General features: G+C 44.5%; 1 protein-coding gene across 1 annotated transcript in view; it reads left to right on the forward strand.

Annotated features, from left to right (window-relative positions):
* Nucleotides 1,507–13,369, forward strand: part of HOMER1 (homer scaffolding protein 1) — a 138,847-nt gene continuing 126,984 nt past the window's right edge. Inside the window, exon 1 of the mRNA XM_005685075.3 lies at nt 1,507–2,596. Within this exon, the coding sequence (XP_005685132.1) occupies nt 2,592–2,596 (5 nt within the window). The 5' untranslated portion in view covers nt 1,507–2,591. The remainder of the gene's footprint in view (nt 2,597–13,369) is intronic.

The following is a 13,369-nucleotide window of genomic DNA, read 5'->3' on the forward strand; positions in this document are numbered from 1 at the left end:
AGCGAGACAAAAATAGTCTAAATGTACTTGTGCGAATAGTTAAATAAAAAGCACTTGGTGATATTTTCCATTTCCATAGGGTTAAACTCATATTCTTGATAAATCAGAACTGAAAAGGTACACTGGGATTTGCTATGTCCACGACGATAATTACGAGGGAATGAAGTCAAGACTGACTCACTATCTTATGCCAAAACACTGCTGCTTCTCAATGAAAACGTTTACATCATTTGATGCCCCCTACATTACTAGCCTTCTTAGCATTATAATACTGTTCATGACACCGCTCTTTATTCTTTCGTGATTTGGGGTACCCACTAAGAAAGAAAGAAAAAAGTTTTAAAGACTACTAAGTCCAGAATAGCAGTTGATAACTCCTTTGAAAATTAAGGTTATTTTCCCCAAGTCTTGCTGGAAACACATTTACCACTGTGCTCAGGCTCTCCTCCCACATTTCCGCGCTGGTGGGGACTTGAGAAGCCCGGGAAGGCTGCTGCACCAGGGTTGGGAGTGGGAGATAGGATATCACCCGCTTGACACTTCGGCACTGTTGCTATGAATGATTCACTCGTGTTTGGCACATTTGTGGCAAGGAAATCTCCTCCTCCCGGCGCTCCTCTCGGCTATCTCCTGCGCTTTGGCCTTTAAGGAGAAGCGAGAGCAGGTGGGCACAGAAGAGCTCGCCGAGTCCTCCTCCCCCTGCTCCGTCCCTAATTTAGCAGTACTTCCGGCCGCGTGACATCATCCCCCGCACCCCGGTGACGTGAGCGGCGGGTGACGTGGGTGCGCAGAGGAGCGCGCTGACGTCGCTATTTAAAGGTCCTCCTGCGGGGAGGATGGAGACACAGCGCGAGCACCTGGCGTGGGGCGCAGAGGAACCGGCGGAGGCCCGGAGCCGGGCCGGGAGCCAGCAGAGAAGCGAAGCGCCCGCCGCCGGCCCCTAGGGGAGGGGGGAAAGAAGGGAAGGACGGACCGCTGGGCCTGCGGACCGGCCTGGCTCCCCACGAGGGCCGGTTCGGCCCCCGACTACCGGCCTCCCGGCGCGCTCGCAGCCGCCGCCTCCTCTCGCTCCCTGCAGGGCCCCACCGGCTCCTCGGGACCGGTCGGCGCCCCAGCTCCCGGCCGTTCCCCGCGGCGGCCGCCGCTTCCCGCCCCCTCCCGCGAGCAGGGGGAGGGGCCGCGCTGCTTCCCGTTCTCCCCGCCCCTCCCCGCCCCCCGCAGCCCGCTCCACTGCCGCGCTCGCCTCTCGCGGGCGGCGCTGACCCGGGAAGCGGCGGCTGGAGGCGGAGGCGGCGGCGGGCTGCGGGCCGCCGGGCAAGCGCTGCTCCGCCGAGCGGGAGCTGGAGTCCGGCGGAGGCGGGTGGTGATGGGAGTGTGAGGAGGCAGCGGCGGGGCCCGGGCACTGTGAGGCGGCGTGTGGCAGCGGCGCGGAGCGGGAGCGGAGAGGAGCAGGGGTGGGGCGCTGGAGCCGCGGCTCTTCCGCGGCGTCGAGCCCCGGTCCCCCGACCCCGGCGCGGCACCAGCCTCCAGCCTCGGCTCGGGCGGGCGCCGGTCGACCTGTCAGCCCCGTGCTCCGCGGCTGCTCGGCGCGCCCGCGAGCTGGGGGAACAGCGTGCCGGGAGCAGCGTGGGGCTTGGCTTCTCTGATTCATTCATTCGCCGCCGCCGGAGCTTGGACCTGCAGCGCTCCGAGGAACGGAGGGACAAGGGACAGCCGCGAATGAAGGGCCGGGTGGGAGCCAGGCTCCATTGTGCTCGGCGGCGGGGGGCGGGCAGGGGCTGAGGGGGGTGGGATCGGGCCCCCTCCCGCTGCTCCCCGGGTGCGCTGCGCCCCCAGCCTGCTGCCAGCCTGGAAATGGCTCCGTGTGTTCTCCTCGGGAGAGTGAATCGATCCTGCCCAGCCTTTTCTTCCTCCTCCCCGCCTCCTCTCTGCTCCCAGTCTTAGGAAGGGGAAAAAAATTAAAGACAGATTCCAATGTGGAGTGCCGAGCGCGTCCCGAGCTGCCGGGTTTGCACGTCGAAGAGGTTTTTCTACATAGCTTTTTTCTAATGTCTGCGCAGGGAAGCAGTGGCATTGCTGCTTTTAGGATTATTTTCTCGTAGGGATCTCTCAAGTGCACGTCGCATTGGGTTGCACGCTCCACCCCCAGGAACCTGGTGTGGTGGAGAAATTTGAACCCGCAGCCTTAGTAGCACCGAAAAGGCCGAGTTACCTGGGCTCTCCCTGAGTGTGGAGGAGGACATGAGCGAAATGACCACCAAGCTCATGTTTTACAGGACTCCGTGAAGCTGGATTCTGCGTTTTCCGACACGTAGATTCGTTTTGTGGAATAAAGTTCACCGCCGTTTCCTCCGCGCAGCATTTTAACTCTAATAAGCAAATGCCACCTCTGTTCGAACGTTTTGGTATTTCCCAGAGAGAAATAATTTTACCTAAGGGAACTAACTGAATTTTCAGCTACATTGAAATACCTCCAGAAAAGGATCTCGGGGGTGGAAAAGCAACTGCGAAACAACAGACGGAGAAATTCATTTGGAAGTTATTCCGTAGCATAAGAGCAGGAACTTACAAGCAAGTTTTCATTGGGCAAAATGGGGTAAGGATTTTTGTGCTTAACCCCCTTGGAGTCTGTTTATGTTTGTGTGTTATTGAGCGGTGGTGGTGAATTGTCTTTGTTTTAGCTTTTCAAACATACTTGCCACCTTGCTAAGCTAGTTTTAGTTTAAAAATATAGGTATGTTAGCCTTTTAAGAAGTTGTTTTTGTAGAGTGACACCAGAGGCCGTGATTAAGGAACATACGTCTATTACTGTAACCAGAATATAGTTTTATTACTGATATTTAAGAACACCACACGTTCTGCGCTTTCCTGGTCGAAGTGCTGCAGCAGTTTGTAATCAAAAGTCGTGTCGTCTTAGATTTTATTGCCGGTATCTTTAAAGAGAAGCCCTGAATGCTCTCAGTACTTTGAGAATAATCAGGTGCACAAAGGACAATTATAAAGTAGTGGGTAGGTTAGAGTCCAGTCCTTGAAAAGGATCCAGGGTAAATTGTTCTCACTGTGCCCTCTGTTTTGCCCTTGAGTAGCCAAAGCAAAAATCTATAGAATCGACTTACTGGGGGCATTAAAACGAAAATCTGAAAGTCTTAGAAGGACTCCACAGTGCCCTGCACTTGGTTGGACATCAGAGCCTGAATAGGAAACAGCTTTTTGCTGAAAGAACTTGTTCACTTTCTCTGTTTTTTGGCTTTTAGCATCAGCTCTTCAGTTTGTGTTAAGTGCCAGGTCTACACCTTCTTTCAGATCCAAAGTCAAAAAAGAGTGCATTTTTCAACCTTTTATTCCCTCTTTACACAATAACTTGATAAAATGCTTGTGATTTTTCCTAATTTAAGCCAGATATCTGTAATATATTAATAGAGTAATGATCTGGTTTGTTTCATTGATAGATTTTTTTTTTTTTTTTGCAATGCTTTTTGTCAAAGAGGAACTTCCAGAATTTTCTTTCTTTTTTACTATGGTTGAATAAAGACATCTGAAGTATAGTTAAAGGACAGAGATTGAAAAGATAGACATGGAAATTCACAGTTTAGGGGTGTGCATATCTAAACTTTCGTTCTTAAAATGTTCAGAGGAAAGTTCTTAATAGTACTGCCCTTTTTGTTGGAGTTAAAACTTGAAGTTTATTAACTTGAATAAGTTTGAAAATGTTAAGAATGTGTGGTAGGAATCCTTCATCAGGAATTGATGAGAAAGAGCAATACTTGTTTGTAAAACTTCAATAACAAAGTGATGAGAATACATATAACCTGCATGATTTGGGATACTAAGCAATTAAAATGCCTCATTCTATTTCTAGTGTTGCTATTAGTAGCTTGGTGATCTGAGGCAGATTGCTTGACCTTTGTGGACTCTTGTTTTCTAATCTGTAAAATGAAAGTCTTAGGTGAGTTTTACATTTTTTTTTCCAGTCTGTAAAAATGAATTATTTCTTTCTCCTCTATTTTTGTAATTGCTGGTTTGTTTCTTGAAGCAAATCTCTCAGATGGAGAGATTGCTTTTTCTAAGCAGTTGTTAAGCATGTAAGCTGGAAAATAATGGCATTTGAAAAATGTTTTGGATGAATTGTACCAATTTTAATAAGAGAAAATACTGAAAAATAACTACTGTTCAGAATCTTTGAAATATGGCTTCCCTTGAGAGTCTGCAGCCCTTCTGTTTAAAACGTGTCAGAGAAGAAAAATCAAGGGGCAGTTTTTTCATGCTGAAGGCTGAGTTCTCTGTAGGCTGTGGAGTGGTAGCATCGTGGAAAAAAATCAGTTTTCCACAACCTTTAAGCTGCATGAATGTCCATGGTTTTACTAAGGGAAGCTTGAGAGGAACTTAATACAAAGAACACTGGTCTTCAAAGCATGAAAATAAGTCCCACACATTTAACATACTAAAGTGTAATAAAATATGTTTATAAACTAGCGTATTTGTCCTTAATAAATTCTTAAAAGTTGACTGGAGAGGCAAAGGAACAAATATTTATGGCCTAATTTTTCTGCAAGTCTGTATTTGGGGCTATGACTCTTTCTCACTAACAGTGACCTGTTTCATCTGAGTTGTTGAGAGAAGGCATTTGTGGAAGTTTCCACACTTGGTCGGTGTTTGTACCTAATAACTATGGAATAAGCATAGCCTCCTGCACCTACTTAAACCAAAAGGAAACAGAGCTTTAAATGGCCTTCAAAGTTTTTACCTAGGCAATCCTAAAGTACTTACTCTGACTGGTATCTAAGACTTTAATACTGTGGATGAAGAGTTTCACGTTTTATGAATATATTTTTTGACTAATGTTAGGTCATAATAGAAGTTTACCTTTGCTTTAATTTTGGATATAATTGCAAGTCTAGGGGCAAAATTGAAACAAAAGGAACGATTTTTACAAGAAAATGAGTGATTAGATCAGGCAGAAAAACAAATCTAAGGCTCTTGTAATAGGAGTTTATGAACTCTGGGGGAAATGGAAAAGAACAGCTGGAACTGACAGTTGGCAGAATCTGTCAAAGTGTCTTGGATGCTGCCTGAACTGTTTTAATTACAGTGAAGACAGTTGAAGGATTGGTTTGTGAAACAGGTGTATCAGAACCCCTAAAAATGAGAGCATGCATGTTAGGTAAAGTCTTGGAAAAGCTTCCAAGCCCCAGCGAGGAGTCCCTGTTAGGTATGACCGCCAGTCCTCCATGTAGTATCTCCTAAAGAGAGCAGTGAGTCAGGAGCTATTTTGGAATGATTAGAGTAGGGAGCAGAGATCATAAAATTTTGATGAGGTATTTCATGCTACCTTTTGTTTTGCTTAGCTCATATTGCCAGCTTTTTGACCTCAACAAGGGAGAATCCCCTCCCCTGTCTTATTAAGAGTGAGTTATTTTTAAAATGTGATTTTTCCCTGCCAGTAAGGTTGATAACACTGTTTCTGACTTAACTCACCTGTGGGTGGACGCCTGGAGAAACCTTCTGCTCTGCCTTCCCCAGATAACTTCCTGAAACATGGAAGTGGGTGCTGCCACATTGCAATCTGAACCTTCTTTTCTGGGAGCCAAGCAGACATCTCTTTCAGTCTCAGGCTACTGGGTGCTGCTCTCCGGGAACTGTAGCTAAGATGCAGAAGTCTCGATCCAGCACTGCAATCTGAATGGGCATGGTTGCAAGGGCAACCACTCACATTTCTAACATCAGAGAAGTTAGATGGAAGTCTTAATTATTTGTTCATTTTACCTGTTTTGAACCTCTATCATGTGCCATATGGAGCAGCTCAGTGCTGCTGATACATAGACTAGTAAAATGTGCCCCTTCCTTTAGGGAGTTTAGAAGTTGGGTCAACAGTCAAGCCTAAAATTAATAAGTATAGCGGAATGCCTAAGGGACTGAATCGTAGGTATCATAGAGATACAAAGTAAGTGTGCAAATGGCGTTAACTGCTGAGGGAAGCATAAAACTTTTGTGGAGGAGGTAATCCATATTCAGTAATGAGAACTGGGCACAGGTGAGCCTTGTAGACAAGTAGCCTTCAAGGCAGAGGGAACGGTGTGGTTGACAGCATTAAGACAGTTCAGTTCAGTCACTCAGTCGTGTCCGACTCTGTAAGCCTGTGGACTGCAGCACGCCAGGCTTCCCTGTCCATCACCAACTCCCGGAGCTTACTCAAACTCACGTCCATCAAGTCGGTGATGCCATCCAGCCATCTCATCCTCTGTTGTCCCCTTCTCCTACCACCCTCAATCTTTCCCAGCATCAGGGTCTTTTCCAATGAGTCAGTTCTTTGCATCAGGTGGCCAAAGGATTGGAATTTCAGCTTTAGCAGTGTAAATATTCCAGTGAATATTCAGGATTGATTTCCTTTAGGATTGACTGGTTGAATCTCCTTGCTGTCCAAGGTGCTCTCAAAAGTCTTCTCCAACACCATAGTTCAAAAGCATCAATTCTTTGGCGATCAGCTTTCTTTAGAGTCCAACTCTCACATCCATACATGACTTTTGGAAAAACCATAGCTTTGACTAGACGGGCCTTTGTTGGCAACCTAATGTCTCTGCTTTTTAATATGCTGTCTAGTTTGGTCATAGCTTTTCTTCCAAGAAGCAAGCATCTTTGAATTTCATGGCTCAAACAGACTTTCAAGAGTCAAACAGACTCTTGCAGGTCCTTGTGCACACCAGGACCCAGGAGAAGGGAGCAGTGACCCCACACGGGACTGACCTAGACTTGCCTCTGGGTGTCCAGGAATTAAGACAAGGAACTGCAAAATAATTTGACTTGGTGAACTTGGCTTTATGGGTACAGCAAGAGACAGGCCCAGAGTCTTACACAGGGCTCAGGTTAGAAGGCCTTGTGGACCAAACAAAAGTTGGTCTGTTTAAGGCTTTTTTGAACAGTGACCCGTTGTAGTAAGATAATACATTTTTACCTTACAACCTAGTGCACACATATGTAAATGATAAAATATGAAAAAACACCCTTTGCGTGATGCACTCTAGTATTTTCTATTCTAAGAAAGAGCAATGGTTGAAATGCAATAAATTGAGTTAACATCCCAGGACTAGCAATGGTATTTTGAAAAACACTGCTCTTAGCTCTGGGAACCACTGGAGTGTTTTAAGAAAAATAGTTACTTGAAAGGTCAGGGAAGTAGGTTGAGAAAACAGTTTTAAATATTTAAGTTTTGGCTTTGTACATTGCATTCTGTGAAAACACAAAACTTGGACAATGAAGCATGACTTGATAGGGGAAGAGGATAGCCAGCCAGGCCTGGAAGATTCCAGGGTGTTAGGAGAGGAGGGATGGTGTTGGGTTGTGTGTGGTTGTCTGAGTAGGACTTTTTTTCTTTAAGGACCAGTGAATTTTATGTGCAGAGGTCAAAATGCAGGAAGCAGCATGGTATGTTCCTAGCAGAGCCACACACTCAGAAGGGCCATGAAATAGTGAATTTGGGAGTTTAAAAAGGACTTTCTTGCTGGCATACAAATTGCATGGAGATAGAATGTTTTGGAATTCCCCAAGAAGTAAGTTAAAGGGTACATGGAGTTGCTGGTAAGATTTGCCTTGTATGCTAAAAAGTTATTTGACTTGTGATTAAACAGAATTGTAATTTTATATATATCAATCTACTGGGAGGCCATCCACTGTAAGAAGCATAGAAGAGTTTGCATGTTTTGAGAATGGGTTCCCCGCCTGTTGTTTTGCAATATAATTGACAAGTAACATTGTATTATCGTAAGATGCACAGTGTAACAGTGAGCATGTGGGAGCCTGTGTCTGTGTTGTGAAATGACCACAGGTCCAGCTAACATCCATCCCCTCATCTTGTTAAAGCCTGTTTTTCTTGTAATGAGAACTTTCATGAGAATAGGTTTATCTTTTAAGATATTAATGGAGTAATTGAGCCCTCACTCTTAATTGAAATTTGAAAGAACTCCTTTTCTGTTTTCGGGGTTTTTCCAGGTAGCGTGTTACACATGAACGAGATCACTCTTGCTGTTTCTTTTACCCTAATCTCTAACCTCCTGTTCCACATAGTAAGGGCTTTTAACCAGCTCCTTTTTGTTCTTATTTCCTTTTATTCTTGCTGCTCCATCCCGCTTTCCCTTGGCCTAACGATGCAGGCACAGATCATAGCCGTGGACCCTCAGGGCTTTCCTCCAGGGCTTACAGACATTTACTCACTTCCAGGCAGTGGGAAAAATGTCAGTCTGTTCCACCTCCAATTCTACCATCTCCTTAACTTTGCTTCTGCAATTTCCTTCCTGCTTCCCAGCTTCTCTTTCCTTCAGTATTGGGGTTGATGATGCTTATCTGAGCACCGCCCTCCCCCCCCCAACCCCCGCACCCCGCCCTGCGATTTGAAGGAGGAGAGAAATTTTCTTTTCCAGTTTTGTGGTGATGGGCTGGTTAGGACATCCACTCTCAGCTGACAGGTAACAGGACCTCTGTATGGCATAGCAAATTGTGTTATCATGCCAAAATGTAGGAGATTATTACTTAAACTTAGAAATAAGATATATAAGGTCTTGTCAAAAACTAGATCCTAGAGTTTTAAAATGAAAATAAAAACTTTTTGAATAGTTACATTTTCAGCAGAATACAAAACTGAATTGGAGTAGGAGTATCAAGATTAATGTACTTGAGTACTTGCACGAAGCTGTTAGTAAGAGGGTATCAACAAGCCAAGCTTGGTTACTTTATATATAAAAGGAAATTGACTTTTGAGGGGAGCAAATGTTAGAGCTGGGATCATTTAGGAGGCAGAATGGATGTGGAAGATGATGTATTTGGTGTTTTCTTTTTTGAGGAATTTCCTGGTGGCTCAGATGGTAAAGAGTCTGCCTGCAATGTGGGAGAGCCTGGAGGGGGAAATGGCAACCCACTCCAATATTCTTGCCTGGAAAATCCCGTGGACAGAGGAGCCTGGCAGGCTACAGTCCATGGAATCATAAAGAGTCAGACACTAGTGAGAGACTATTGACTGGGTGGCGTGTTAGGATGTGATTATGTAATTAATAAACAACAGGGACCCTGCCTTCCCTCCTCAAGCCCGTTGAAGGGGCACATTGAATGGAAAGTCTTCCTTTGACTTCCTTGGTCTTTACCCTTTGGACGCTTACAGCCATGTGTCTTGGTACCACATCCATCCGCTAGGTAGGGTTTGTCTCATGTTTCTCTGTACATCTGAAACCAACAAAACACTGGAAATCAACTGTGCTTCAGTTAAAAAACAAGGAATCACAAACATCACCCCCCTCCCAAAAAAGCCCAACAAGGCGTCTCATTTTTGATTAGTTACATTATATAGACATTAATCCTTTTAGAAAATATCCTTATTGAACCTCTGTTTATGTCTTTCACTTGTAATTTTCTTTTATTTTTCTTGGCTCTAGAATAGAACTACTAAACTTTCACAGCCAACTTGCAAACCTATCATGGACAAGTAAGTGTATACACTAAAAAAAATCCTTTTCAAAATATACATGTATAAAGAGTGTGTTTGGGGGAATCTCTTAATTTTGGTTCAGATGTGTTTAATAATTTTGAAGTGAGGGCACAGTATAAATCTGACCAGTGTGACTTTTCTTTTTAGGGTTTTGGAGAATCATGAAAGCGCATTTAGGATAATTACCTTGTTGTTCATGGCAGTTAAGGGGTTGACAGAAGTGTCTTTATACATAGTTGTAAACTGAGTTTAGTTTTAAGTGGTTAAATGTTTCAGATGAAAAGGTGGTCGAGTCTCAAAAGGTCCAACATTGCTACTGCCGTGTGTCTGTTTTTCCAAACTTATGATGTTTAGTTGAAATATTTTTTTGTAGTTAATCCATGGTTTTGTTTTGTCATTTTTGATTAATCAGATGCACTGGATGGAAGAGTAGGGAAAGTGAGTTTCAAATATTTAAGTGTTTGCTGATATAATTTTGAAATGACTGAATATAAGACATTTTAGGTAGCTTTATTTCTCAGGCTCTGTTTAGTTGAGTGAAATGTGCAGTTTCTACTTGTGTTGCATATTTGTAATGACCCATGGCTTCCACAGTAAAGTGACCCTGTAGTACACAAGATTCATTATGTTTGTGGGATGATTGAGATTTTCCTAGAAATCAAAAGTACTTCTCTGTTAAGGTTTGAAAAGTTGAGTACTTTTTAAGATGGTATAAGGTTTCATGCTCATTAAGTACCTTCATTTCAAAAGAATCCATGTGGTAAGGCAGTATTTATATTCATTTTAGCCCATCTATGAGAATTGAGATGAAGTCTCTGAGTCTTACTTAATGGGCATTTCAAGTGTAGGTAAAACTTTTTAAAGGCTAATCATTCGGTGGTCTTTAACATGTAAATACAATCATATAGAACTGAATCTTTGAGGTTAAAATGTTAATTTTTACAACGTCTCTATATGTACTATAAAATTAGGACATCCATTATCACTCTGTTAAAAGAGACATGTATCAGTGAACTTGTGCTCTTAATTACAGTTTGATTTTCCTTTCTCCATTGTAAGTCTAACACTATTGGTCATTTCTGTGCTCCCTAATGTCTGATAAAAAAGATGAAATAGATGAGAATCGGTGCTGCTTGTTTTAAGCAGTATTCTTTAGGGAAGAGATTGAAATTAATCACATGTATGTGTTCTATTTTATTGTGTGGTTTGTCATTATCCTCCACTTGTATTTTTTATTGATTTCTTTTTTTTTCTTTTTAAAGGTTTTAAAAAATTTCATTTCCCTGGTAGGTATAATTTAGAATTAATTTCACAGGGACAAGTATAATTAAGAATTACTTTTACAGGCATAAAACTGTAATTGCTTTTTCATGACCTTGCAAAGAGAAAAAAACAAAGTATTCTTTCTTGTGAGGTTTCTTCCCCCCCAGTGACTAATTGTGAGCCCAATATGGCTTTGGTGTAGCTAAAAAACTTTCGAATATGTAAAACAAACATTTGACTTAGGATCTGGATTTCATTTACACATAACTCTCTTTTCTCTTTAATGGTAAGCTACTGGCAGTTGGCAAAGTCAGTTTTCTTTTTTGTATCAGAAAATAAAATTCTAAAATCCAAAAAATTAGCAGTCTACTCAATACTTTCTCTTCGTAGTACAGTTTACTTTTGCACTTTCTCTCACTTTTGAAAAATCGCTTTAATCCTTTAACACAACACTAGCTTTAAAAAAACTGCTTTGCTTTTTGGACATTTTTTTTAATGTTCTTTCATAAAACATGAAGCTCTTCCGTGTTACCTTTGAAAAGAGTTGACACCAGTTCCTCAAGGCAGAGCAGTTTTAAGAACCGAGGACTTTTTATAAAATTACTGAACAAGAGTTCAACAGAAATTAAACGCCTATCAAAGCAGCTTTTGCTCCTTCATGAGGTTGTTTTAAATCATGTGTGTTATGTCGCGTCTGATGCACATGGTCACGTGCCGCAGGGTCCAGAGGGCTGAGAAGAGAATGCTCTTGACTGCCACCCCGTCTGCAGAAGGACTTGCTCCTCATTTGTCCCTGTCTTTAGTAGGAGGGCAGTTCTCCTGGGTTCCCTTACCCTGCTGCTCTCCACCTGGGTGCCCTTTCCCAGTAAAATCTCTTGCTTTGTCAGCACGTGTCTCCTCGGACAGTTCATTTCCGAGTGTTAGACAAGAGCCCAGTTTCAGGCCGTGGAAGGGGTCCGCCTTCCTGCAACAAATGGTGACTCTGGTGGGATTCCTCTTCGCCGAGACTGACATCCTGACCACTCGGGGTACTCAGGGGCCAGCTTGCCTGCCAACGGACCAGACCCAGCGGCTGCAACTGGGACCCTTTTGTCCCTGGTCTCCTCCTGACGAGGACAACTGGCCAGAGTGCCCCAACTGGTAAGGAACAAGAGAGTTTATTGACCTCTCGCCCCTTCCCTCTCTCTTTCCTCTCCTTAACCCTTCCTATCCTTCCCTGTTTTTCTAGTCCCCTGGTCCTGGACGCAGGAATCTGGTCGAAGGGCCCTCAGCCTGAGCTGAGGATTGGAGACTGATCACCTCCTCTTGGCAGAGAACTCAAATTCTGGTTCTGGTAGGGCCGAGTTCCAGTCCTCCCTTCTCTGGAAGCCCAGGGAAAAGTCCCATAACGCCTGGGTATCTGTAGGTGGCAGGAGACGTCTGTAAGGCCACCCCTTTCGCCCCCCTCTCCCACCTCCTCCCCCTTCTTCTTTCAACCTGGCTTCCTTTCCTCCCTTGAAATCTTTGATGTTAGTACTTGGATCTGAAGTTCTGTGTCTCTATAGGAGGTTTTCTGAGAGACTGTATTCTTGTATTTAAGGGCTTCCCTGGTGGAGCCAAGGTTAAAGCGTCTGCCTGCAATGTGGGAGACCTGGGTTCGATCCCTGGGTTGAGAAGATCCCCTGGAGAAGGAAATGGCAACCCACTCCAGTATTCTTGCCTGGAGAATCCCATGGACGGAGGAGCTTGGTGGGCTACAGTCCATGGGTCACAAAGAGTCGGACACGACTGATCGACTTCACTTTCACTTTCACTTTAGTAGGGGGGTGATGATAGCCATAGCCCAAGTTCATGTCTCTCTGGGTACTGTGTGTTGCATTTCCTAACCACCTGCTGCTGCTAAGTCGCTTCAGTCGTGTCCGACTCTCTGCGATCCCACAGATGGCAGCCCACCAGGCTCTGCTGTCCCTGGGATTCTCCAGGCAAGAACACTGGAGTGGGTTGCCATTTCCTTCTCCAGTGTATGAAAGTGAAAAGTGAAAGTGAAGTCGCTCAGTCGTTTCCGACTCTTAGCGACCCCATGGACTGCAGCCTACCAGGCTCCTCCATCCATGGGATTTTCCAGGCAAGAGTACTGGAATGGGGTGCCACTGCCTTCTCCATCCTAACCACCTAGATCATAGCAAAGCACACATGTACAGTGTAAGTTGAGAGGTTTTGGGAAATTAGACCCCACTTTTAGTGTACCGAAAATCGTGATTCCTAGCCAGAGAAGGCAGTGGCACCCCACTCCAGTACTCTTGCCCGGAAATCCCATGGACAGAGGAGCCTGCTGGGCTGCAGTCCATGGGGTCGCCAAGAGTCGGACAGGACTGAGCGACCACTTTCACTTTTCACTTGCATGCATTGGAGAAGGAAATGGCAACCCACTCCAGTGTTCTTGCCTAGAGAATCCCAGGGACGGGGGAGCCTGGTGGGCTGCAGTCCATGGGGTCGCTAAGAGTCGGACACGACTGAAGTGACTTAGCAGCAGCAGCAGGTGGGTATAAGCTGGATGTACCAGTTATTTTTCTAATAATTTCTGTGGTAAATTGTTGGATCTTTCATCTTTACTTTTAAGCATGCCTTAGTCTTAAGTTGTGTTTCCTTCTTTCTTGT

Source organism: Capra hircus, chromosome 10, assembly GCF_001704415.2.
Source record: "Capra hircus breed San Clemente chromosome 10, ASM170441v1, whole genome shotgun sequence".
In the NCBI taxonomy this organism is placed as follows: Eukaryota; Metazoa; Chordata; class Mammalia; order Artiodactyla; family Bovidae; genus Capra; species Capra hircus.